The sequence below is a fragment of the Wolffia australiana genome, chromosome 16, assembly GCF_029677425.1.
Source record: "Wolffia australiana isolate 7733 chromosome 16, ASM2967742v1".
Lineage (NCBI taxonomy): Eukaryota > Viridiplantae > Streptophyta > Magnoliopsida > Alismatales > Araceae > Wolffia > Wolffia australiana.
In genome coordinates, this window is record NC_135850.1 from 1765020 (window position 1) to 1792663 (window position 27644).

At 40.0% G+C, this 27644-nt stretch overlaps 1 protein-coding gene and 1 non-coding gene across 2 annotated transcripts; one reads left to right on the forward strand and one right to left on the reverse strand.

The window, feature by feature from the left end:
* Positions 1–3314: 3314 nt before the first annotated feature.
* LOC144713621 (putative glutamine amidotransferase GAT1_2.1) lies at positions 3315–5396 on the reverse strand. The gene is made up of 4 exons (XM_078588266.1): positions 5198–5396; positions 4051–4778; positions 3742–3948; positions 3315–3619 (listed from the first exon to the last, which is right to left on the reverse strand). The coding sequence occupies exons 1-4, from the start codon at positions 5283–5285 to the stop codon at positions 3383–3385; spliced, it is 1260 nt and encodes a 419-aa protein (XP_078444392.1). The 5' UTR covers positions 5286–5396; the 3' UTR covers positions 3315–3382.
* Positions 5397–26553: 21157 nt separating this feature from the next.
* On the forward strand, positions 26554–26654 carry LOC144714060 (U6 spliceosomal RNA). The gene has a single exon (XR_013584223.1). It is a non-coding gene; the product is annotated as a U6 spliceosomal RNA (small nuclear RNA).
* Positions 26655–27644: the final 990 nt, after the last annotated feature.

Below are 27644 nucleotides of genomic sequence, written 5' to 3' on the forward strand. Positions count from 1 at the left end.
GTTCAAGAGATTACCTGACTATTTTTTTTTAAGAACATTTGGCTGTCAGTGCTATCCATATCTAAGGCCCTATGCTCAGGACAAGCTTGATCCACGATCAGAGAAATGTGTTTTACTGGGTTATAGTTCCATGCATTCTGGGTACAGGTGCTACTCGCTGAAAACTGGTAAGATTTACATTTCAAGGTACGTTTTATTTGATGAAAATATTTTTCCTTTCTCGCACTCATCAGATACACATTTGGGAATACTTGGACCAAGTCCAAATTTAAGCCTAAATGTTCCAAATATTGAAAATACATTGCTAACATATAATAATATATCAACAGATAATGCTCGAACTCAAAATTCAAGCTCATCACATGAGCTTGATAATGATCAGGTTCATACTTTATCAGAAACCAAAGACTCTCATACTGATGAAAATGAACAGATCAAACTTGCAGAAATATCGAGTACATTAGATCATACACCTGAACCAGGTGTTAAGATCAAGGTAAAAAATCTCATAGATGTGTATAAACAAGATAGGAACAATAAAGCACTTATAGAGGTTAAACATCCTATCCCAACTTGTTTATATACATCTATGAATATTGTTGAACCTACTTCATATGCTATCGCATCCAAAAACGAAAATTGGATGCAGGCTATGAAGACTGAATATGAGGCATTAGTTCAAAATAAAACGTGGGAGTTAGTTCCTAGACATCAAAGTTTACATATCATTGGATGTAAATGGGTTTTTAAACTAAAATACAAGCCAGATGGACAAATTGATAGATATAAAGCACGTCTAGTGGCTAAAGGTTTTAGTCAGCAAGAAGGGTTTGATTTTAATGAAACATTTAGTCCAGTAATAAAACACACTACAATTCATTTACTGCTTTCAATTGCTATCTCCAATTGTTGGAAAATACATCAACTGGATGTATCAAACGCTTTTCTTCATGGAGAATTAGAAGAGAAAATCTACATGGAGCAGCCGCCAGGTTTCAAAAACTCAACTCATCCTGATTTTGTTTGTTTACTTAAAAAATCAATCTACGGTTTAAAACAATCTCCTCGTGCTTGGTTTTTTAAGCTAACTGATTCCTTACGAAATCTGGGATTTTCTGGTTCAAAAACAGATACATCTTTATTTTTTAAGTTAGATAACAAGAATCCTATTTTCATTTTAATCTATGTGGATGATATTCTGGTTATGTCGCCTAATCATGATGATATTAAAAACATAGTTCATCAGCTACATAAGCAATTTGCTATTCGTGATCTAGGACCTGCAAAATATTTTTTAGGCATCGAATTAATCCCTCATTCAAAAGGCTTCCTTCTAACACAATCAAGATACTTGTTATCTATCCTTCAAAGAGCAAATATGGAAAACTCAAAACCATTGCCGACTCCCATGGCTGTCTCATCAACATCTAAAGGTGATAATAAACCTTTGGATGAAACATTTTATCAACAAATAGTGGGTGCATTACAGTACCTAACTCTAACAAGGCCTGACATAGCATTTGCGGTAAACAAGGCGTGTCAAAAAATGCATGCTCCAAATGCAGATGATTGGATTTCTTTAAAACATCTAATTCGTTATCTAAAAGGAAGTATTTTATATGGTTTACTGATTTACAAAAATTCTAACATGTCAATTAGTGCATTCAGTGATTCAGACTGGGCAGGAGACCGAGATGACAGAAGATCTACAGGTGGTTACTTAGTGTTTTTAGAAAAAAATCTGGTCTCCTGGAGTTCAAAGAAACAAGCCACCGTGGCCAGATCAAGTACAAAAGCAGAGTATAAATCTCTTGCAAACACCACGGCAGGGATAATGTGGATTCAATCCTTGCTCAACGAAATTAAAATTCATGTTCAAAACAAACCAATTTTGTGGTGTGACAACTTAGGAGCAACGTTTTTAGCAGCAAATCCTGTGTTTCATGCAAGGATGAAACACATAGAAATTGATTACCACTTTGTCAGAGAACAAGTGGCTGCTAAAGCGTTGAAGATAGAATTTGTTAATGGTGAAAACCAGGTTGCAGATGCACTAACTAAGCCTCTACAAAGAGTTCGTTTTTGTTTTCTCAGGGACAAGCTCAACGTCGTGCCCGCCGATGATCTTGCAGGGGGGTGATAAGGAGTTTTACTCGGCGAGGATCGCGCCAGGGATCTCGCCATCAACATTCTGTTAGGACTTTAAACAAGATTACTTAGTAAAACTCATGAATATTCTATACTCGTTAGAGGATTAGAAAATAAGATGAAATATAGGATTAAACATAGTTAGGATGAAACGTAGAAGAATTAGGATCAAAGATAGAGTAGGATGAAAGATAGACGGCTAGGATCAAAGATAGGAAGTTGTAACGGCTCAGATTAAAACGTGGGCTGACCATTATAAGAGATGGGTCGAGATTCAAATAGGAAGTATCCGTTATAACAGATGAGTCTCAGCACCGATCGACGGATGCGATCGGTGCACTCATCCTGTTATAACGGTTCGGATTAGAACAAATTTGAACCGTTGGAAACCAACGCAACGGAAATACAAACTACGCTACATGTAATATAAATACCAACCGATGTGTAGAGAAAATTTTTTGCGGAATAAGCAACGATCTTTCTTGCTTCTTGTGTCTACATCTCTTCTTCTCTTCTTCTTCTTCTCATTCATTCTATCTCTCTCTTCTCCCTCATTCTCGAGACATCATGAATTTTAACACTCCTCACTCCCGCGCTCTCTCTCTCTCTCCTGTATCTCTCCCTCGCTCTCCCTCTCTGCCTCGCTCTCTCTCCTCTTTCTCTCGTTCGCTCTTTCTCCTCTCTCCCGCGCTCTCTCTCTCTCTCTGCCTCTCTCTGCCTCGCTCTCTCTCCTCTCCCTCGCTCTTTCCCCTCTTTCTCTCTGCCTCGCTCTCTCCTCTTTTTCTCCCTCGCGCTTTCTCCTCACTCCCGCGCTCTCTCCTCTCTCTCTCTGGCGGTCTTTTCTCTCTCTCCCCGCAGTCTCTCCTCTCTCTCTCCCGCGCTCTCTCTCCGGCGCTCTTTTCTCTCTCTCCCGCGCAGCCTCTCCTCTCTCTCTCCCGCCCAGTCTCTCCTCTCTCTCTCCCTTGCTCTTCTCTCTCTCTCTCTCTCTCTCTCTCTCTCTCTCTCTCTCTCTCTCTCTCTCTCTCTCTCTCTCTCTCTCTCTCTCTCTCTCTCTCTCTCTCTCTCTCTCTCTCTCTCTCTCTCTCTCTCTCTCTCTCTCTCTCTCTCTCTCCTCTCTGTCTCTCCTCGCACTGTCCCCTGTATCCTCTCGCTTTACCTCCAGTAAGTCCTTAATAAGTCACTCTCCCACCCACCACATAAATATTGGATACATTGGCCCATCTAACACCTTGGCTCAGAATGTGGGCTTCAACTTCTTCTCCAAAACGTCGGAGCAAATCTGACCCATCATGTGGTAGAACGAGAGCAACTCGGATAGCTCCTCCACGGACATACTGGACATAACCTTCTTAGCCAGTTTTTCTCTCTCCTCCACCATTCTCAACTTCTGTGCGTAAGAGGACGCGTTCCTCACAGTAGCCCCCATCTGTTTCAGCCTCGTCTCCTGCTGAGAGCTCAGCGAACTATTCGACTGCACACAATAAAACCCAGTGTCGTCATCATCAATTACCATAATTATTTTTTCATTAAATGATAATTATCTAGATGCTGCGACGTGTCTCAAGGATAATCATATAGCTTCGCTTGATTTACCTGAAGGAATTCGGCTCCGACTTCCAGCTCAGACTCGGAGAAATCTAAAGTACCCCTAGAGGCGTAGAGATCTCTCGCTCTGGAGAAGCTCCGCACGATGATCTTCCTCTTCTTCTCCATCTCACAGTCCGAGGTCCCCAGAAGAGTGATCCCAGAGCTCGCCCTGTTCACCTTCTTCTGGTAGGCAATCACCGCCTTCACAAACGCCTGAAGGATCCAAAACCCATCAAAATCACCCTCCAATTGAGCTCCTCAAGCCCTACCAACAGAAAATGCACGGAGAAAGCAAAGACGGCAACTTTTTTTCACCTGGTAAGCAAAAGGGCAGCCAGGGTAGTCGAACTCGTCCGTGACGGGATGCCGCATCCTCTCAGGATGGAACTGGAGACCCATGATGAACTTGCCCTCTTCGGGATTATAAGCGTCCGGGTCGTAGAAAGCCTCAATAAGCCCATCACGGGACATGGCCATGGGCACAAATCTCTCAGCGAGCCGCTTCACGCCTTGGTGATGATAGCTATTCACCATCAACTCCATCCCCGAGTCCTCCTTCAGAGACTCCGAAAACCAGCCATGAAGAGGGGTGCTGTCAAGAACCCTCACTGGGTGTCTATGCCCATCGTAATTATCATAGTCTATGTGCTTCACTGGCTCTCTCCCTTCCTTAACCAATTCCTTGTCTATGTCGTGAAACAGAGTCCCCCCGCAGGCCACGTTGAGAATTTGAGACCCCCGGCAGATACCCAGATAAGGAATGTTTCTCTCTAGACAGAGCTTGGCCAGGCCGAGTTCTATGGAGTCCTTCTCGCGGTCGATGGAGGTGTCGCTCGCGTGGAGCCGTCGGATCTCGTCGAGCTCTTCGGGTGATAGGCCTGAGGTGTCTGCCTGATAGTGGGCCGGATCGATGTCTTCTCCTTCGCAAAGTAGCACGCCGTGGATCGGCTCGAAGCTCTCTAGCATTGTGTGGACGCCGGACACGCGTGGGACGATCACTGGCACCGCCCCATAGCTCACAATCAAGTCCAGATGGTACTCCCCTGCACAGATAATACGCTTAGCATAAGATATAGCTTCTATTAAGAGGAAAATAGATCCCTTAATAGCTTTTATTCACATCGATTTAAGAACCCGTCCCGCGAGAAGATAAAGAGGAAGAGTTATAGCTCTTATTAGCATGGTATCAGATCCCAAGTTAAGGGTTTGAATCCCAGGCAAAATAGGTTGGGTCTTAGCAACAGGTGTGTACTCCCTTCTGCGAAAAGCTTAAGAGAAAAGGTAGAGTTTTTGTTGTAAACTACGGCTTTTAGCGCTGAGTTAGGCCCCTTGAATCTTACCATGGTATCAGAGGCCAGGTTTATGCTTTTATTCCTATGAACGATAGACTAACACTTAGGGAACGTGAAAGACAGGACAACCAGCTCAGAGAAGTTTTTGGAGCTTAAAATTCTGTTCTTACCCACGAAGTCGACGAATTTGTTCTTGCGGACGGTTCTGCGGGACACGATCAGAACCCGGGGAAGAAGCTTCCCCAGCTCTAACGCCATGGACGACGCTCGAATCGTAATCTTCTTCTCTGTATCTCTCTCGAGACCTCTCTTCCTCTCTCTTTCGTTCTTTTTCTTTCGTTCTCTTTCTCGTGTCCGCTGGCTTCCGAGAACTGGAGCTATTTATAGAGAGCTGACTTTTTACTGGCGGTATGGGGACAATCAATCGGGCGGAGAAACGGGCTCTGGAAGCCGCATCCCAAGCAAGATCATCGAGAGCCCTCTTAATGACTGCCGACGTGGGCGCATCTCGGCCGCGCACAAGACGATCATCGGACACAAATCTCATCCAACAGTCGCCATCTCGGCTACTCCGCCATTTAGAAAGTTAGAAACTCTTCCGGCCGCCAACTGGGACGACGATATGTCAGCCACATCGTGATGCTCTCTCTAGTCACGGGACTTATCCTCTGAGAATCGAGCGGGGAAAACGTATCTGACGCGTGTCATGATGTAGGCCTTTGGATAAAACAAGTACCCCCGCTGCTTGTATGGCTCCCGGCACCCCAGCCAAGAAAATAAACCAAAACCAAAACTGATACCACAGCTGAGAATACGTCATCAGAGTTAATATTCTGACAATGAAAATTGTCGGTCAACTGCTGTGTGTTTATGTAGACTCGTTCTTCCTGTTCCGTGAGCCGTTCGGACACAGCTGGAGACAGCTCCCCGGATATCCCATTCGATTCTTTCCACGGTAAGAGTATATTAATACAATGAACAGAAAGATAGTGAAGAGACAGAGAAGATAGAGAGAGAGGGGGAGTGTCGTTGATGGGGAAGTTGTTCCCAAAGACGGCCGTCCACACACTTTCTCACAGAAATCTGCACAAATCCAAGGAAGAATTACGTGTCAAACTGACCCAGTTGGCGTGGGGCGACTGGATGCTCACTGGTAATTCGAAGAAGTCGAATGTACGGTCTAATTTGATAAACCTTTTACTATAATCATGTTTTGAGATTTGCAGAATAAGCCGTCTGAGTCAATACAGCGCATATTGTTATCCACCAATCCCCTACGGAACGCGTCAGCATCATGATCCTAGGGGTGTCGTGTATGATGAGACTTATCTGCATACGCCAACATGTAGTTTCTGTAATATTTGATGAGATTTCTTTTCTCCAACATGTAGTTTTTGTAATATTTGATGAGGGCTTTTTGGCATCTTTAAAATTATAATTATTCATTCAGAAACCAGATCGCGCCATGAAGAATATTTTAGTTTCCGGACCTTATCTACGAATATGAGACTGGTCCACCATTCTTCACCGTAGGCATTGATGGTTTTCTTTAAGCTTAATTTTGCATAATAATATAATTAAATGGTCACATTGGTATTTGTTTGCTTAAGCTTTGGGGGTTGCATCAATCAACTTTAGAGTATGTATGATTTATTCATCATGTGTATTATATTGGGTTTTGGGTTATGCACATGGACGATGACATAACTATGTCCTGAGAAAAGTTTTCAATGGTGTGATTGGGGGATGTATGGAATTGTTGAAAGAGACCATGGTAGTCCCTTCTAATCTATGTGTGAACTATATTTATATTTTCATATTATTTATACAAGTATTGGATGAAAAGGATGCCATTAAAATGGCACTTATAAATCCTAGTTATACATTATTTTTATCATTTGACTAACTATACAATGAAGAGTGACTAATAAATGAAAATAACTTTTTTAGAATTTATTTTACATATTTTCTGCAATAAAATGATACTACATATGTTTTATAGAGCTTAAAATAATAAATATGTTTTTAGAATGATATTTATTTTGTTTGGATTATAGGCATTTTTTGGAATTTCCAATAATATATTCATTAAGTGAATCATGCTGATGTCTGAATCTATTATCATGACTTGATATTGGCATGCCACATGTTGCAAAGCAGTTCTTAGTTGCAGCCAATCATTAGCTACATCCAATCTATGGCTGAGACCAATGGTCGGATGTGCCAATCATTATGAAAAGGTGCCTTTATTGCATTGCATGATGTGCCATCATGGTTTGTAGAAACATATGGCAGCATGAGAAAATCAAAGATTCAAAGTGCTAATAAATGTGAGGAGACACATGGCAGTAGCATAAGATCATCTCATCAAAATTTCAGTGCAGCCTTGAATCTGAGAAAAATTGAAACTATCATTGACAGGACACATTAAAATCTACTTAAATATATAATTCAAATATAAATACTCAGAGGATCTGTGGATTCTACTGACATATAATCTGGTTCATGGGTAAATGAGAAATAGAAAAAAATGTAATGGTTTGGAATCATCTAACTTAAGAATGTTACATTTAGCAATCTGGCTGAAATTTAAGAACAGCTTTGCCTATCTCTCCGGGTCCGTACTTGGAAATATAAATAAACCCACCCCACATGCATGTAAAAGATATATTGAAATTTCTCCTACATTGGCAGTTCTAGTGAAAGAAAGTGATTTTAATTAAATTATTGGTGAAAATTGTTCATTGAACTTTCAAGAAAAAGGATAAGTGGAGGAGCTCTCTATTGGGTTCTAGAGGCCTTGATTTAGATGAACAACTCAAAATGATCCACAACGGAAGGCTTTAACAAAATTTTAACAGCATAAAAAAACATGAAACGAAGCACCTGTGTACAGATCGCATCCTTGATTTCTTGGATCCTCGAGCAAGATGAGTCCATATGTTCTTGTGTGTAGTCTCTAGATGTATCCATGCAATCCTATGTTGATCAAAACTTCCTTCATGTTGACGAGCTCTGTACACGCTCCGTCGTTGTTTTTATGTTATCTCGATCACATTGGGAGTTGAGAGGAGGTATGGGGATTAGTGAGAAGAAGGAAAAAGCCTCTGAACAATTCTGACCTGGGTGAATTTTGTTCAGGGCCTTACCCTATTTATAGTAAATGGGTATTTTTCATAAAAACTCCCCAAACTTAAGTATATCTTCTGATGTTTAAAGACCATTTGTGTGTGACCCTCCAGGCCCATGTATTAGTCTAGTTAATGATTCTAGCAGCCCGATAACCTTTATTGGCCTTCAAAATTAATTAAATATATCATCATATAGATTAATTAAAGTCAGGTCGATTTAATCCAATCCATATGTTGAGTCTCCAACACGTGGAGTGCTAAGCTACTAATGGATATTATGTGGCCATCAAGCCAATCACACTACCATGTTTATTTAAGTTCATTAAATAAAATATTTGTGTTCATTATTATTCTGTGTGATGTTTATAATGAAGTCCATCAATACATGCAATGACTTAGTGAATTATGATGAGATCATAATACAATGATCACTAGTCTTTAAATATGTATTCTAAATATTCATATTCTATTGATAGTCGATACGGACATCGAATTATCCGGATAGAATAGCACTAGCTGATCCTACTTATACGATAAGTATAGCTGATCTTGTGGCTATTAGTGTGGCTACACTAAGGACAAATAGTGAGTACCCTTTGGAGAAAGAGTTCACTGAATTGATCCGTACGAATCCCTGAATGGTATTATACCTAAACGTTAATCAAGTTGATTCAAGTCACGGTTTTATAAGTGATCCGCTGACCTAAGACATCAACGACATCTCGTGAATGGACAACTACGTTTTGACTATGACTTAAGAGCCTTTAATCATGGGATTCAAATAAGTTATAGATCGGATGTGGTAAGAAGCTTACGGATATGATTGAGTTGTCAAGATGGGAGCATCCGCCCTTAGTTTAAGAGGAGATTGACTCAAGGAAGATGATGCAGAAAAATCTCTTGCCAGGGTAGTGAGGATATTAGAGGTATTCTCCAATGATCCATGTTACACATCAATACTAATCAAATGACGGATTAGGGTTTGACGATAAACCATACCCTAAGTCATAAGAGAGTTTCGCCCGGATGATGGATTATACATATAAGGTAATAGATGACGGTAAAGGTTCCATGAGAGAGTTCAAGAATACTCGGTATCTTCTAGAGCACGAGGTGTACCCCAAGGGCTGGAAACTTAACCTATCGATTGGGTTAAATTGATCCTTATTTAATTAATCTATATTGATGGAGCGCATCCAGATGACACCAACGAATTATCAGCGGAGCCATCGACGGCGTCATCAGCATCGCCACCGGTCCGTGTTCGGCCCGACCGACACGCCAAAGCGGCCGTGAAGACGCCTAGGTTTAAACAACCCGGGTAGAGCACATCAGTGCCCGTATCACATGTTTTCGTTATTTGTTTTCAGCCGTCTTGATGTCTGTTTTCAGTCGTCCATTTTACATCGTCTTGTCCGTTGTTTTATTTTATGTGTGTTGTAAATGAAGGGGGAGATCCTTAGTGGACTTTCCTTTCTGAACTCCATGTAAGGGCCCATCATGGCCCAATATAAGGCCATGATGGGACCACGTTGTCTTGAGATCTGGAATTCTGGTTGCAGTTACTTGCGTTTCAGATCTCACCTTGTAGAAGAAGGGAGTAGAGAAGGAAGGGGAGAAGGAAGTAGCGCTTCGTCGCCGCTCTTGGTCTCTCAGGTGCAAGTCCGGTCGTTCTTGCGTCGAGGGCCCCCGGTTACTACCACGAGTCATTGACCCTCCAGTGCAATACCTCTTCGTTACTTGTGCGGATCACAACGGATGCCACACCATGGACCCCGCGGCCCTGCATATCCACGACGACCGAACCGTCGTTCGGTCGCCAGGCGCGTCACGGGAGATTTGCTTGGTATCCAAATGCACCAATTCTGCGTGTACGTGCACTCCCGCGAATGATAGAGGTCGGTTGAGTCACTGTTGTGCATGCGAGTGGAGCCGCCAATCTAGCTGTCACACCACTGTGTTGCCAAGAAGCGTCATCCCGGCTCATCTAGAATAATAAACACATGTGGCAGATCGCCGATTAACCCCACAATATTTGTCACTTCGGGTGCATCATGCATCGCGCAAGGACTCTGGACGGCCAAACTCAGCACCGAAAGTTTAATTGCCGGCCTGGTCAATGCCTAAGTATTGCAACAGCGATACTTCACAACAACCCAGTGTGAACGTGCCTGGCCATCTGGTTGATGCACAAGCCATAGGTTTTGGTCGACGTCCAAGCCAGTGCATAAGTTCATTGTCGTCAGGTCTAGGCTCGAAGATGCCACTAAGGAACGGAACCGGATGATACGTGGCCTTCGATCAAGAGGCGTCACCTGTTGCACGCACCGCCGCGCCTATTGAAAGAAGTGTCGACCTTGTAGTCCAGCCCGTTCATCATCGTTAGCTGTCACCGACAGTCGCCTCATCCGCGCCACCGACTCTCTACTCTACGCTCTAGTACCGCACCTTCGTATGTTGTTGAGTTATATTGTGTACCCTCCACACTTTCTCTGCCAACCTACCCGCGTCGGCCTGTGCATCGACGATGAAATCGACAAAGGATACTATCACCAACAAGCGCTGCAACGACGTACGTTATCGAGCCCTAAAGCTCTTGTTCTTATTCTCGCCGCATCAGCTCACATCGGTACCTGCATTGACGACAACGTGACGACGAGTATCACTATCAATGAGGTACACCGTACCCCCTTGCTCGTCAGTTTAATTAATTCTTTCAGTACATTTTCGACTGCACTCCACCGTGCTCAAGTTAGATTAGGTGAGAGATATTTATCGAGAAAACTACGAAGTTGAGCATCTCCTAGGCATGGGCCGAGCCAGACCATTACGTGCGAGCCCTACGGACTTGTTTCGTTTGGCGCCGTAGTCGCCATCGTGGGTCAGAAGGTCACCGTTATCATCACCAATCGTCTGCTTCAGAGCTTGGAGTTCGGCGAATCATCACGAGTCAAGGCATGCACATACATTCTCCTAGGTTACATCGCATCACGTAGTTACATTCACTTAGTAGTTTTACCCGTCGGATGATGCCATCGTCGATGTCTAACATCATATATGTTGATATAGTTAATTAATAAGTGTATTCAATAAATGTTATTGGGCCGCTAAAGCTATTAACTAGAATGATACATGGGCCTACAGGATCACACGCACAAGGTCATAAGGGCATTGGTGGATATATTTTACTTTGTACAATTTTTGAGAAAAATCTTAAGTGAAATATAAAGAGGGAAAAAGGGTCTCATTTTAAGCACCCAGGCAAGCCTAATTTGAGAGCCCCTCCCTTTCTCCACTTTCTTCTCCACTCATCAAAGGAAGAGTGTCTTCATGGTGCGGAGATCTTCAAGATTTTCAATAAGAGTGGAGATTCAAGCGCTTAGTGTTTGTGTGGATACTTCTAGAGGTCGGACGCATGAACGGCTTCAGAACAATCACAGAGTAGCAAAGTCAAGGGTGGAACGAGTTCCCCAAAAGGTACTTTCAATGTTTTGTTTTAAAGATTGATTGTGAATCAATCTACACGCTTCCGCATCCATGGAACATGTTTTCATGGTTGAACCAAGGCACAGAACCCAACAGCTACACCTCTTGCTCTAGAAGATACAAAAAAGTGTATATTGACTCACTCATAGAACTTGTTTGTCACTAGTTAACATGTATGTATAGTCCCTCATCCACTTGATAATCTTAGGATGACTAAGGGTATGGTAGCATTGCAAACCCTAGTCGATCATACGAGTTAGTACCGATGGATTTAGAAATCATTCAAAGAACTCTTCTCTGATAATTCATTACCTTAGCTAAGGACTTCATCGCATTGTCTTCCTTGAGTTTTCACCTCTTATACCAAGGACAGATAATCCCATCTTGACCACTCAATCATCTTGATTCGCCCAACTAAGACTGTTCAGAATCTCATGATTAGAGACTCGTATGTCTAAGTCTCCATCCACAATGCATTTTTGGTGTATCAGGTCAGAGGACCCCTTACACAACCGTGACGTGAATCAACCTAATTGAAAATTTGGTAGAATACCATTCAGTGATTTTTACGGATCAATTTAGTGAAATCCTTTCACTATATAGCACTCACTATCTATCATAAGTGTCTCCATAGTAATGGCTACGGGAATGACCATACTCATCATATGAGTGAGGCTAGATAGGGTTATTCTATCTAGATACTTTGATGTCTTTCTTATAGAAGGAAATCTCTTTGATCTATCATAAAATAAGGATCTAAGGTGAGTTACATGTGATGGATATTATGTGGTTGTTACCCCAATCACACATCTATATTTTGTTTAAGCTCATTGAAATGAATGTTTATTCATTCTGATTCTTGTGTGATGTGTATAATGAAGTCATGAAATATGTGAAATTACTAACTAGATTTTGATGTGAACATAATACAATGATATCTACTTTTTAAATTTATTCTAACTACACATATGCAAAGGATGCTCGAGACAGACATCAAACTATATAGAAAGAATAACACTATATGATCAGATGTGTATGATTAGTATGGTTGATCTTGTAGCCATTAGTGTAGAGGTATTAAGGATAGAACTGGGTGCTCTTTAGGAAAAGCGCTCATTAAATTGATCCATATGAACCCTAAATGGTATTATACTTGATTGTCAATAAAATTGATTCATGTCATTGTCATATAATTGGTCCTTAGACCTGAGAAACCAAAGTCATCTTACGGACGAAAGACTATGTTTAGACTATGATATATGAGTCCTTAATCACATGATTCAAATTAATCTTAGCTCAAATATTAAATAAATTGTAAAAAGATGATTGAGTGGTCAAGATGGGGTCATCTGCCTTCCATATAGTAGGAGATTGACTTGAGTAACAAGATAACCTTAAATCCATGATCATGGTAGTGGAGATATTGAAGAATATATTATCTAGTAATTACCATTACACATCATTATTAACTCTAACGATGGATTGAGGTTTGATAGTTAACCATACCCAACATTATTTAGGAGTCTCATGTGGATGGACGAATGTAAATATGTGGTAACCAATGATGATAAAGGTTCATAAGAGAATTCAATCACTATTTTGTATATTCTAGATCATGAGGTATAGCTTGGCATCCCAATGCTGAAAACTTAACGTCCCTATTGGGTTAAAAATGTTCTTGATTAATTAGTAAATATGTTGATATAGGTAATTAATTAGGTTGGCCAATAAATGTCATTTGGAAATTAAAACTGTTAACTAAAGTTGGGCCTAGAGGGCCACAAGCATAAGACATGGATTCCCCCACCCCTTGTCTTCTCTTACTCTTAAATCACTCCCTCCATTAGTTGGAAAGGATATGATGGGGATAAGAGTTACAAGATCTTTAAGAAGAGTTAGAGAATTCAAAGAGGAGATCCATTGTTGCATCAATTGCATGGATAATTATAGAAGCTTGGCACATGAATGACCTGAAGACACTTTTGCAAGGAGAAAAATGAGAGTAGAACAATTTCCGCATAAGGTGTTATGATCATCCTTTTTATTGAATCTGATTCAATTTACATTGATTTTATTACATGTAATGGTTTTGAAGGATCAACCAAGCCCAGATAATTTAAAGACCTTGAAGTTACATTTTCATCATATTATCAACATCCTTAGGTTAGATCCATCCAAATAAATTGCATGAATGTCCTAAAATAATAAACACTTATTCAAGAGAGGGCTAGAGTATAATACTAATGAGATGTTTACCTTGCTGAATTCCCCAATTATAGGATGTAAATCCTAATGTATACATATATTCTTTCATTAAAGTAAAATAACTACCATATATGGTTAGATATATCCTTTATCAGAGATATTTTATTTATTTCATAAATAATTAATTTGATCTTAAGAAAAGTATTGATGATTTTAAATCAATATTATAATATTTATAACAAAATCAACAAGCATGTTTTTTTCAAGAAACACAAAATTTGAATAAATAAGAGTGAGAATGCATTCATAAACATGTTTTTATCAGTAATCGAGGCTAATACATTGTAATATCCAGAGTAATGTTTTGATGAATATTTAAATATAATCGTGAATACATGTTCTAAATCTGGTAGTCAAACCCTAGTGAATTTTCAATCCTGGTTGTTCATGGTTTTCCATGGATATATGTTTACAAGATCACATGATGTAATTTAACGAAGAAATAAATCCAAAAGTATTCACCTTCTTCTATTTCTCTATGATTTATGATTTACCTTCATCAAAGGAATCTGGTACCTCATAAACATATAAAGGCACTACTTTATGATTTACCTTCTTCTATTTCTCTCATTTCTAAGGTATCCTCCTGATGAAAGAAAATTACGTATTAACTTTAGTGTCATTGTAATTTAAATTTTCCCCAATAAAATAAATTTGATAAAAATAGAAAACTCTCTCAATTGTATATTAGGAATGAGGTTATGTCCACAGGGACTGGCCTTTATTTGTGAACTCACTAATTGATTTATAGTTAAGGAGAAGTAATAATAGGAATAAATATGGAGCATATAGTAAAAGATAAGTAATTAGTAGGTAGGGGCTAGTATCTAATGTATTAGAGAATTTAAGATTAGATTCAATAATAATGAATAGTATTGATGTGAGAGATAACTAGAGAAATAGAGAATTTACTATATTATTATACGTTTTTGTAGATACTAGAGATAATAAAGAAGTAAGATTCATGAAATGAATTAATTGTGTTAGAACTATAGGTGATGTTAATGTAGATAGTGGAAGAAGTAGATAAGATTTATATGATATATAGAATAGTATAATATCATTGATAGAATATAGGAGGTTATTTATTTAATTAATAGTAAGTTATATCTTAGACAGGAGATAGGTATAATATTGATGGACTTTTAAAATTTAATTACATAGTGAAGAGTAATTTAATCCTTAGTAAGATGTAAGAAGTTAATTAGTAGGAATAGCTATTGTAATAAGATGTTAGAAGAAGAAGAACAAGGGGAGTAGAATTTTGATAGATAGGGAGAGATTATTTAATTGGATATAGATTAGTGAGCTAGAGAAATATTTGTATATGTTAAGAGGTTAAGATTAAGATAAAGATAGGTAGGAGAGAATGGATTATCTAATTTATAATATAATAAAGTATCTAGAAAGATATTAATGAGGTAATAAAGAGTCATATATGTTAATAGCTTAATAGATATAGATGAGAGTATAGATGTTATCTACTTTTTAAGAGGTTATGTAATTAAATTTATAGGAGGCTAAGAGAATTTAGAGAGGGTTAAAAAGAGAGAAAGCTTAGTATATATCTAATTACATATGGTTAGGGGTTTATAATGATAAGATGTGGTTTATAGAAGTTTTTATATATAATATGGAGAAAATAAAATAAATTGAGAAAAGCTCCTCGATGTGTGGCAATGTTTGTGAAGATGTCTCAATGAAGCTAAACTACTGAAAGACATTCAGAACTGGATTGGAACATGGATTCCCACCCAAAATCAGCATAGAATCACAAATATTAACTTGATATCTACTAAAGAAAATTCAGAGAATCACCAGGAACACCGTGATTTGGGCGGTTGAGGATGGGGACGTTGTTCATCATCTAGTGATTTCAGCATGTGTGTCTGCTGACCTCCTCCATGATGGCACACTCCCAAGATATTATAAACCTCCTTCGACACCTTCCTGAGCATTTGGAGCTGTCAGGATGTGTCAAGGCACTCCCCTAGCTCGTCCCACGATAAGAAGGGAATCCCGCCTCCAACGGAGCATACGATCGGAAGATATGTTATAGGGTGCTCTCAAGGACTTTTTAAACCCTTTGGAGGGCCTCTGATAGTCATGGATGAAGTAATCTGGACAGGGAGACCCTTTTGAGGTCGTCAAATTGCATCTGAAAGCCCCGTAGGGCTGGAAACCACCGTCCGACCAACAATGTATGTGGCCAAGGGAGCAAATGGATGGATCTTCCCTTGACCATCTAATCTCCTTCACATGGGGTCCAATGGCTGTGATTAAATTACACCCGTGGACTCCCTTTAAGTTTGGTGCACCCACGAGCCATGTCAGCACCCTGTCATCAGCCTCCTTAGCCATTTTCTCACTCCTGATTTATCGTCTACGGGCCCCAATCATCATTGACACTTGTCGTGGCCAATCAGAACCCTATAAAAGAAATAAACGAACAAAGGTTAAATATAGTGTGGATCATCTGATAGTCGTTAATGGAGATTGGACGATAGAGATTAAACTCTTACTTATGAAGTGGCCCCTTATGGTGTAAGCTTCAAGCCAAATTAGTCTGAAGCCCAATCACAATTCCTTTTAGTTTTATTAATATCGAGGCCCGTTGGGCTGCAATCCCTTTGTTGATTCTCGGCCCGGCCCAATGCTGAGCAAAAAGGAACATGCAAATCTAATCTCATTTCAGAAAATTTTAAAACATATAATGCTATATAAATCATGTCCAATATTCTAGATCAAAATGAATAAAGACTCCCCTCTCGAGCGCATACACGAGCTGTTGTGGGCTCCTTTGTGTGGGCTCCTTGGTGGATTGGCAGGGCTTTTGCCGGGCGCCACCGCTTGCTGGCTATGGATGGGCTTGAGCACCCTGCATTCGATCACCTATGGCTAGCTTGGACGCTGGTGCACACTGACTAAGCCTAGCTGCCCACCGAAAACTATTTTACATTATTATATATATAATTTATCCTTCTATCTTTCTCTCTTATTTCTTTCTTCAACTTTGATTTCATCACTGAGAAATCAAAGATTTATATACTAGAGGGAGCATTAGTCTCATTAAAATTAATAATGTTTTAAACACATTTCTACTACAAATGCTTGGACTCATAAAATATATAAAAATTCCATGAAAGTGCATTGTTTTATCAATTGCTTCATTTAGTGCTTGAGATTAAAATTCTTGTCTAGAGGAAGGCAATACACATGAAATGATCCCAAAATGACTTTAAAATGTGTATTTTATGCCTTAATTAGGGTTTATCAACTCCTCACTACAAAAGGGTAAGAGAATCTTCACATAATTTTTGAATTATTGTTGTGTGTTGTTTGTTTATCTTCATAGTATCAAAGCCCTTGGTACATATGGGGTTTTCCAGTAACATATGATGTGAATATTTGATAATGGGGATCCCTCTATGATACAAGAAACTTTTATCCTTTGTTGTGAATGAGACATGTGTCGATGCCCCTGACCACCTTTTTCTCCCATTGAAAGGGTGATGACGGACGTCGTCGAGGACGTCGTCCGGTCGGCACCGAGTATGATGGCTAGGTACCAAAATAGATGGTGGTATCGAATGTCGACGGTGTCGTTGTCCAGCGGATAAAACCCTAATGGGGTCAATGTAACTACGATGAAATGCGCCCTACATGTGGTACGTACAGGCTCTGACTTAAGGGAGGCGCCGAGCTCCGAACTTGGACGGGGTCACCAAGTGACGGCGATGGTAGCCTCTCAAATCTCGTCAGAGCGACAAAGACGTCTATGGTTGAACGAAATCAATCCGTAGTGCTCACACATAATAAACGGACTCGTGTGTACCAGTAAGACGCTCAATTGAATCATAATTTTCTCTCAATTACCTCTCTCACCTACCTAGCCCGAGTGCAGTGGAGTCAAGATGAAACTGTACTGCAAACTCGTGGTGTAAATATATGTGGTCGGCAAGCCAATCACACATTCCACATCTCATTTTATTTTTTTACTTGAACATATTCATAATGGTGCTCGTATGATGCTTATAATGAAGTCCATGAATACATGATCGTACTTAGTGAATTATGATGAGACCGTAATACGGTGATTACTAGTCTTTAAGCATGTGTTCTAAACATTCCTATTCGAAGGATACGCGAGAAGGACATCAAACTATCCGGATAGGATAGCACTATCTGGCCTCACTCATATGATGAGTATGGCCGTTCCCGTAGCCATTAGTGTGGAGACATCTTGTGAACGGACGCTTGTACTTTGGGTATGGCCAACGAGTCTCTAATCATGAGATTCTAAATTGTCTTAGTTTGAATACATCAAGAAGTTCATGAAGATGATTGAGTGGTCAAGATGGAATCGTCCACCCTCAGTATAAGAGGTGACCGCTCAAGGAAGATGATGCGATGAAGTCCTTGGCCACGGTAGTGAAATATCAGAGAAGAGTTCTCCGATGATTTCCGAATGCATCAGTACTAACTCGGATGATCGATTAGAGTTTAACAGTTGACCATACCCTAAGCCATCCAAGGAGCGTCAAGTGGATGAGGGATTATACATACATGGTAACTGATGATGAACATCTTCCATGAGTGAGTTGATACACACTCCTTTGTATCTTCTAGAGTACAAGGTGTAACTTGGCACCCCACGTGTTGGAGACTCAACCTATCGATAGGGTTAAATCAATCCAATGTTAATCAATCTATATGATGATATAGTTAATTAATTTGGAAGGCCAATAAAGGTTATTGGGTCACTTGACTCGTTAACTAGACTGATACATGGGCCTAGCGGGTCACATGCAAATGATCTTTTGGACGCCAAAATATATAATTAAGTTTTTTGGGGTTTTTATGAAAAATACCCACTTAGTACAAATAAGGGAAGGCCCTGAACAAAATTCACCCAAGACAGAATTGTTCAGGGCCTTTCCCCTTCTTCTCCCTTCTCCCTACACCCCCTCTCCATCCCCGATGTGATCAGTATGACGTAACGATGACGACAGAGATTGAACAGGGCTCGTCAATGAGAAGGAGGAGATTCGACGTGCTGAGGATCGTGTGGATACGTCTAGAGGCTGCACACTTGAGCAGCTCGACTCGTCTCGCTTCAGGATCGAAGAAATCACAGATGTGATCCGTGCAAAGGTACTTTGTTTCAATATTTTTGTTAATGCCATTCAATTTTGCAAAAGTCCTCTGCATGTCATTTTCATTTAATCATCCATGTCAAGGCCTCTAGAACCCAACAGAGAGGACGGTGGGTCGACCAACGGCGGCGTCATGGGCTCGAGCAACTCTGCCAATCCAGTCGGGTTAACCTACGGTAGGCGGCCCGAGTGGTCATATAGCAAGTGCGAGGGGTGGCAAAAATTTTCCGGCAGATACCAACCCGAACGCCTACGAATCCGCGGCCACGTCCAGTCAGTTCCCGTTCAATGATCGTCATGTTACGCCTCCGTTGACCATCTGCGATGTGACCATAATTCCCAGTCCGAAAGCGTGCGATGGCGACGGCTAATTCCTCCCCAGGTAAACCAGCCACGGACCAAGGTGTCCAAGCAATTCACTGAGGGCTAAGGTGACCCTGGGGACTTCCTGCAAGTTAGCCTGGAAATCTCGGCAACGGTGAGACTCTCGGCGTCGGGTCAAGGTCCAGGGCGAGCAGATCGGATCCTCTAGGGAATCACAGGAATTCAGTGGGGCATTCCTGTTGGGATGGGCATGAGCGGCGCCACCGATTTCCTTCTCTTTTTCTTCTAACCGGTCGTGGTTCCGAGCAGCCTGTGGAGAGAGTGAAGATTCGATTCTCGCCATGGCCTTCAGCCCCACGAGAATTCGATTGGATTCTGGACTCTTCAGTGCCTCACTCGGTGGTCACGATTTTGGGTGTGCAGCATTCAGGGAAGAGGCGGCGAGAGACAATCGTTGACCGAGCGAGTGCGGGAAGGAAAAGAGATCGGTAATTTGCGGTCGGTTGCCGTGGACAGTGCGGACCTGTTTGCTTGTTTCTTCCACGGTGGACGGAGCTGCTGGGGAGCTTGAGAAGAGGAGAGGGCATGGGGGAAAGTCTTCAGAATTCCCTTTGCTCACTCCAGCTGCCTCCTCCTAGGGGTGCCTCACCGTCTTCTCTCCTCCCCCTCTTTGGATTTCTCTCGATGGAGGGGGTGAGACTAGAAAGAACAAACAAAACCTCAAATTGATTTCTTCCTTGTCCGAGTCTTAGGGCGCCCCCCCCCCCCTCTTCCCTTATAAAAGGGAGATCAAATGGGCCCCTAGATGGGTCAACAAAGGGGAATAGGGTCCATTAGGGGGGGGCCTTATATAATGGGCTCCCCCATTACAAAATAAAATAAAAATGAAAAAATAAAAAGAAAAGGGGAAAGGACTAGGGGCCCCTCCCCATGACGACGATAACGGACTTACGGGACGCGTCGCAATGCGATGAAAACAAAATGACGAGTGCAAAAATCACAAAATACGACTAAGAAGATGGCAAAAATTAAAATGTGATAACAAGCATGCTTTCATCTGGCGGTCGACGATGGTGGCAGGCTGCGGTCGACGACGGTTCGAGGTGGTGTGCGCCATCAAAGGGTACATGGAAACACCACCCTCATGGCCCATGAGGATGTTGAGAATGTCTTGGCATCTAGTTACCCTTTCATGATAGTACAGCCAGGAATATGCTCAGTCTCTCTATCTCATTATCCAGTGACAAATGTGTTTGTCAACTACCTTTAGAGCATGTGAGTAGCCATCTATGGCTGAAATTGTGGTACCTGGTTGGTAAGATTTAGATGTTTGTTTCTCCATATTCATAGCTGGGTATCCTTCCTTTATCATCCACTATCATCACTGGAAAACATGTCTATGGAGGTGTGGCTGGCTCAAGACCAGACTGTCATGGCCTAGATGTTGAAGAAAGTGTTCCATCTATTGGTGGATCAATGTTTTTGATTTCTTTGTCCACGTTTATTTCGAATGCATGGGTTCACATGTTTGGATATCATTTCAACATGTCTTGTATAGTTTAAAAGCACGTAAATATCTTCAAACACAAAAAAGACATGTCTAGCATTTTGGGATTTTATCATATTCTCTAAGGTCTCCTCATTGAGCTTTAGTTTTACCAATACTACACACTGGATCTTGAAATACAATGTTCCAACAAGAGGAGATTGATGCACCCATCTTCCTTGTTGAATAAGATTGCTCTCTCACTTTAGAAATTAAGATGCCCATCCTGAGTGAGATGACACTGACAAATGTTGGATAGTGTTGGCCATGATTGATTATTAAAACATGTAGATGAAGTGGAAAAAATGCAAATAAATCATGATTGAACTCTAACTTCACTCATGATCCTATCACCATGTGTGGAAATTTTTCCACTCTTGTCTTGCTCCTTGGGAGAATCTCTTCTAGACATTGATTATTATGGCCCCTTGATGTATCTCTTTGATCAGTGTGATGCTGGATCTCTTCTTCAACTTCTTCCACTCTCCCTGAAGATCTAGTGGATCTTCTCACCATCAAATCTCACTCATTAGATAAGTGAAGAAAAGATACCACCCATGTCTGGCTGGTAAGGGCACCTAGAAAATTAGTGGCCCCTTATTTCTACTTGGAAATTTTCATAGAAGTCTTTATAACTTAAGTATATTCACAAATGCCCATAGATATTATGAATGTGACCCTTAAGGTCCATGTTGTAGCGTAGTGTCCCCATAACATGTTTTATCCAACCTTATTAATTAAAAATATACGCATATAGATTAATTAACTAAGGACCAATTTTACCTAATTCAAAGTTTAGTTTATAGCACATGGGTTCCAAACTACACCCCATCCCCTCGAAGATACAAAGTAGTGACTGAATTGTCTCATATAACCTTTGCTACTGATGAGTTCCACATATGTATAATCCTTCATCAGTGTGAGACTTCCAAATGACTTGGGGTATGGTTAAACATCAGACCTTAATCCATCAATTTTTGAAGGACTTATGTGTAATGGGGATCATTGGAGAATCATTCTCCAATTTAGCCATTACCTTTTCCATCGTTTTAATGCATCAGCCTCAAGTCAATATCCTGATATACTGAATGTGGATGATCCCATATGATAACTAGGGTTTGATGGTCCCGGTCCGGTCCGTACTTTTAGCAACGAACTAAACCTTACCTAAGGATCGGTCTGGTTCCGGTCCGATCTCGTCCGGTTCCCGTCCAGTCATTTTGACTAGTCAAAGTTGAAGAACAAAAAAGTCCGGATAAAAAAATAGTATGGACTTCTCATCAAAGGGAAAGTTTGTTTCAAAGTCACTTATGAAGCCCATCTTGAAAAATGAAAAGAAGAACAAAATGAAAATAGAAGAAGAAAAGAAGGTTGAAAGAAGAATAATTGAACAATAAAAGAAGAATTAAAGAAGAACAAAGGAAGATCAAAAGAAAGAAGGTAAAGAAACATGATTAGAAATAAGAAAATCAGGAAAAAGAGGAAGGAGGAAATAGTAGGAAAAAGGTAACAAAGAAGAAAAAATAAAAGAAAACTTGAAAAGGAGAAGAATAAAATTAGAAGAAAAGAAGATGGAAAGAAGAAGAAAGCAGAATAAAATAAGAAGACAAGAATAATAAAAACGAGGAGAAAAGAAAGCAAAAGAAGAACAGATGATGAAAAGAAGAATAAAATAGAAAGAGAAGAAGCCTAAAAGAAATGAAGAAAACTTGACAGAGTAGAGTGTAGAGTGGAGAAACCTAACATAGCTTGAAATACAACAAAACAAACTTGACAGGTTGGAGAAGAGAAAAAAACAAGGTTCAACTAAAAATTCTCAAGATTGAGAGCAAGAAAGAGGGACTCAAAGACTGGGAGAAAGAGAACGTGAGAGAGAGAGAGCGCGCGCGAGAGGGAACGGGAGAGAGAAGAGAAACCGGAGAGAAAGAGAGAGAGAGAGAGAGAGAGAATGGGAGAAAGAGAGAGAGAGAGAGAGAGAGAGAATGGGAGAGAGAGAGAGGGAGAGAGAGAGAGAGAGAGAGAGAGAGAGAGCGTGAGAGAGAGAGAACAGGAGAGAGAGAGAGAGAGAGAACGGGAGAGAGGGTGTGTGTGAGAGAGAGAGAGAACAGAAGAGAGAGAGAGAGAGAGAGAGAGAGAGAGAGAGAGAGCGGGAGAGAGAGAGGGTGAGAGAGAGAGAGGGGGAGAGAGAGAGAGAGAGAGAGTGAGCGTGCGAGAGAGAACGGGAGAGCGAGAGTGTGTGAGAGAGAGAATGCGAGAGAGAGAGAGAGAGAGAGAGAGAGCGGGAGAGAGAGAGAATGGGAGAGAGAGAGAGAAAGAAAGCGAGGGATGGAGGGAGAGAAAAAGCAAGGGAGAGAGAGGGGGGACGCGACCAGGCAGGGCAACACGATCGGTGGAGGGAGAAGCAGGGATTTTTTATTTATTTATTTTAATCCGGTCCCGGTCCGGTTTGACCAGCGGATGGGATATGGCCCGAACAGCCGGGCCACCCTAAAATGGTGGACCGGCGGTCCCGATTCGGTCCGGTCCGACTGTTCCCCGGTCCAAAATGTCAAACCCTAAAGATAACTTAATGACATTTTTGTTCTTCTTAATATATCCTAGCTAAGACTTATTTAAAACCTGGGACTAGTAATTCATAAATCATAGAGAAAATGTAATCGTCCATACAAAAGATGTATTGGTCCCATATCATTGGACAACTTATAGGACGATGACATGAATCTTCTACATTAAATAGATTTAGGCTTAATACCATGTACGTATTTGGAGGAATAAAGTTATTGAACTCTTTCTCTAAAGAAAACCCAACATATGGCATTTAGATATGCACGCTAGTTACAATTGGATCGGCCATACTTATCCTATAATGAGTAATAAATTATGTTACTCTTTTAAGATCGTTTAATGTCCATCTTGAATATTCATCAAATAAATATATTTAGAATACATGTTTAGAAACTAGTGATGAATGTATTATGATCTCATCATAATTCATTAAGCCATAACACTTATTTTAGGACTTCATTATATACATCACACAAGAATAAATAATGAATAAATATTTATTTTAGAAACTAGTGATGAATGTATTATGATCTCATTCTAATTCATTAAGTCATAACACTTATTTTAGGACTTCATTATATACATCACACAATAATAAATAATGAACAAGTATTTAATTGAATGATCCTAAAATTATATCAAAGTGTGATTGGCTTGATAGCCACATAATATCCATCACCTGCACTTGGAAAGACCTTCTCTAGGGCCCATAAGTCCCAATTGGAGCTATGATACTTTATACTCTCCCACCTTTTGATTTTACAGCTATTCTCGCTACTTTAAACCAAGGGAGGGGGACAGGATATAGTTGAGATTATGATTGAGGATGTGATGGCCATGGTAGGAGGTGGAGATGCAATAGAGGCTACTGCCCTTCGTGTGAACAATGCAGCAGATTGGGAGCTAGTTGCATTGATGCTGGCAAAACTTCAGGAGACTACACAATTTTTCCAACTTCACCCCAATCAACTTTACAAAGACTCTCCTTACTATGATTGATAATCACAAATCACATGCAGATTTAGTAGCACTTACATGCATTTTTATGTATATATTTTTATTTTAATGGTCATAAATGTATATGTATATATTTATTACACCTTTATAATGATATTCTGATTTTTCCAAATTTTTGGCACTTATCAAAATTTTCTGTCAGTAAATTCATAAATAAAATAAATTATACATTAGAAAATAAAATAATGAATATATTTGAATACTGTTTTTCAATTTTTTATGCCTTCCTAAAATTTGTTCACATGATATCTAACAATCCATAAGGATGTTTTAGCTGAAAACTTGTGGGTATTTTATCTTTACCTCCTCTATCTATCCAGCATCTCCAATCTATAAACAGACTCTCCCGTTCTCTTGATAAATATACCCTCGGATTTTATTCTAATTAGAGTTAACAGGGTGGTTTGCTCATTCAAAATCTCATATGTGTCTGCCCTAGCATTTCAAGAGTTAAGTATTGAAGGAATGACATTTAGATCAAGACTCATGAAGAGAAATAACGACCTCAACAATGGGGCATGTAACAACATAGTTAGTGTGATCTTCATCTTTTTGTGTAACTTATGCCTTAATATTTTTTCTAGGGATATCAGCAGTAATAGTCTAGGGTTTCATCATCACATACACTACCTACAACTCTACCTGTCATTAAATTTTATATGCCCCCATCTCCATCTCCATAGACAATGGTAAACCCGTCAACACTCACCCCCATCCTCCGTCATTTGTCAGTGTATAACTGCAGTCACCTCAGCCACAACTCATGATGCTCAAAATCATCCCCTCTCTCTCTATTCACACCACCAACGTCAATCATTAGTCAATGTTCCCCTAGCAGCAAAGATATTTATTTAAAATTATCCAGTATCTTTGATTATAAAGTTCTATTAAAATCCTCAAATTTATTTCATTGAATTCCCAAATTCAATGAAATTTATTGACATGCGAGCATCAGCCCACATGTAGTTCTTACTTATCAATTTTCTAGTTTACATAAAACTGATTTATATCTGTCATAGATGGTCGTGTATGGCTTTTGATAGGAAAATTCATGAAAAACCCAAGATCCTCTATTCATTTATCCAACATAGTCTACACTCCAAATTTCTATCTTACTCTTGTATCCATCATTGCCATTACCCAAACCTTGTTCTGTTTCAACACCTTATTTCCTTCTCACTGGACATTTCAAGGATTGTAAATTGGGAAGATTGATCTGTTTAGGATGCAAGGCTAGATTTGTCATCTACAGGCTGGTTCAACACTTACTACCTACTAGGCTTTTTGCCTCATGTCTCAGTCAAAAAGCTCCCTTTAATTGCATCGTAGTATGGGTAATTTGGCCATCATTAAAATTTATAACCCCTTTGAATTTGAGTCTTGTCAGCTAGGGAAACACCATCACTCTTCATACAATAGACTAGGGTTCATCCATAACCTAAAACCTTTTTTATCTTGGCCAATATAATGTGTAGGGAACCCCGTACTACGCATGCACTTGGTTCTTAGTTCTATAGTGTCTTTGTTGATAATTTTTCTCATGTTTCATGGGTTTGTCTTCTTAATGATCTCACCAATGTCATGTCCTTTATTCATTAGCTTCTCCAAGATATTTTGACTCAAAACACTACCATCCATTAAATATTTTAAACTAACAATGCAAATGATTTTGTGTTTCTCTCAACATCATTCATCAAACCACTTGTTCTCACACATTTCAATGAAATGGTGATATTGAATGTGAATAATGTTGATTACTTGGCATGATTCCAATTTCCTCATGGAAAGGGGATTATCTCTCTATCTTTGGTCTAGTGATCACCTCACTAGCACTACCTTCCTAAACATCAACCTTCCTCTCCTTTAGCTAGAAAAATTTTCATTCATCAGCTCCACCTATTATTGGTTTATAGGGCATTGATATGGATGAAAACTTTAATTGATACACACAGGAATAATTAAATGGAAAAGTAACAACATCAATAGAAAATATGAACGGAATCACCTTGGCACAAATCACATTGGTGATTTATTGGATCCTCGAGGACATCTGATAAAATTGGGACGATACAGAGAAGATTAGCATGGCCCCTGCACAAGGATGACATGCACTAATTGAGAAATGGTCCAAATTTTTAGGGCCAAGAAGGTCACACACAAATGATTTTTTGGATTTATTGGATTCTCAAGTGAGATGTATTGTGTTGCTCATGTGTATAGCCTCTCAACATATCCGCACAATCCTTGGCATGTCGGATCTCCTCCTTCACCTTGACAAGCTCCCTTCACCCTTCATCATTGTCATTATACACTCACAATTGGATCGGGAATCAATAGGCACAAAGAGGAGAAGGGAGGAGGGAAAGAGCCCTCACAAATTCTATCCCGAGAGAATTTTGTTCATAGTGTTCCCTTATTTATACTAAGTGAGTATTTTTTACAATAACCCCTCAACTTTAAAAATATTTAGTGAAGTCCAAAAATTATTTGTATGTGACCTTCTTGGCCCATGAATCAGTCTAGTTAACGACTCTAGTTTCTCAAAAACCTTTATTGCCACCATAAATTGATTAACTATATCATCATATAGATTAATTAATGATGAAACAATGTAATCCAATCGATAGGTTGAGTTTCTACCCCTGTGGGGGGCCAAGGTACACCACGTGCTCTAGAAGATACAAATGAATATGTATCAACTTGCTCATAGAACCTATCTATCATTGGTTAGCATATATGTATAGTCCCTCATCCACTTGATAATCCTAGGAAAACTTAGGGTTTGTTTGAAAATCACCCTAACATGTCATCCGAGTAAGTAAACATGTGTTTGAAAATCACCATAGAAGTATTCTCTGATATTTCATTGCCATCTCCCTGAACTTGATTGTATCATCTTACTTGAGTCGTAGTCTCTTATGTTGAGGGCAGACGATCCCATCTTGACCACTCAATCATCTTTGTGAACTTCTTGACACAACTAAAATAAGACTGTTTAGAATATCATGATTAGAAACTCGTAAGTCATAGTCAAAGTATGAATGTTTGTCCACAACACATCTTTTGTATCTCAAGTCCAAGGACTACTTACACAACCATGATCCGAATCAACCTGAGTAACAGTTTG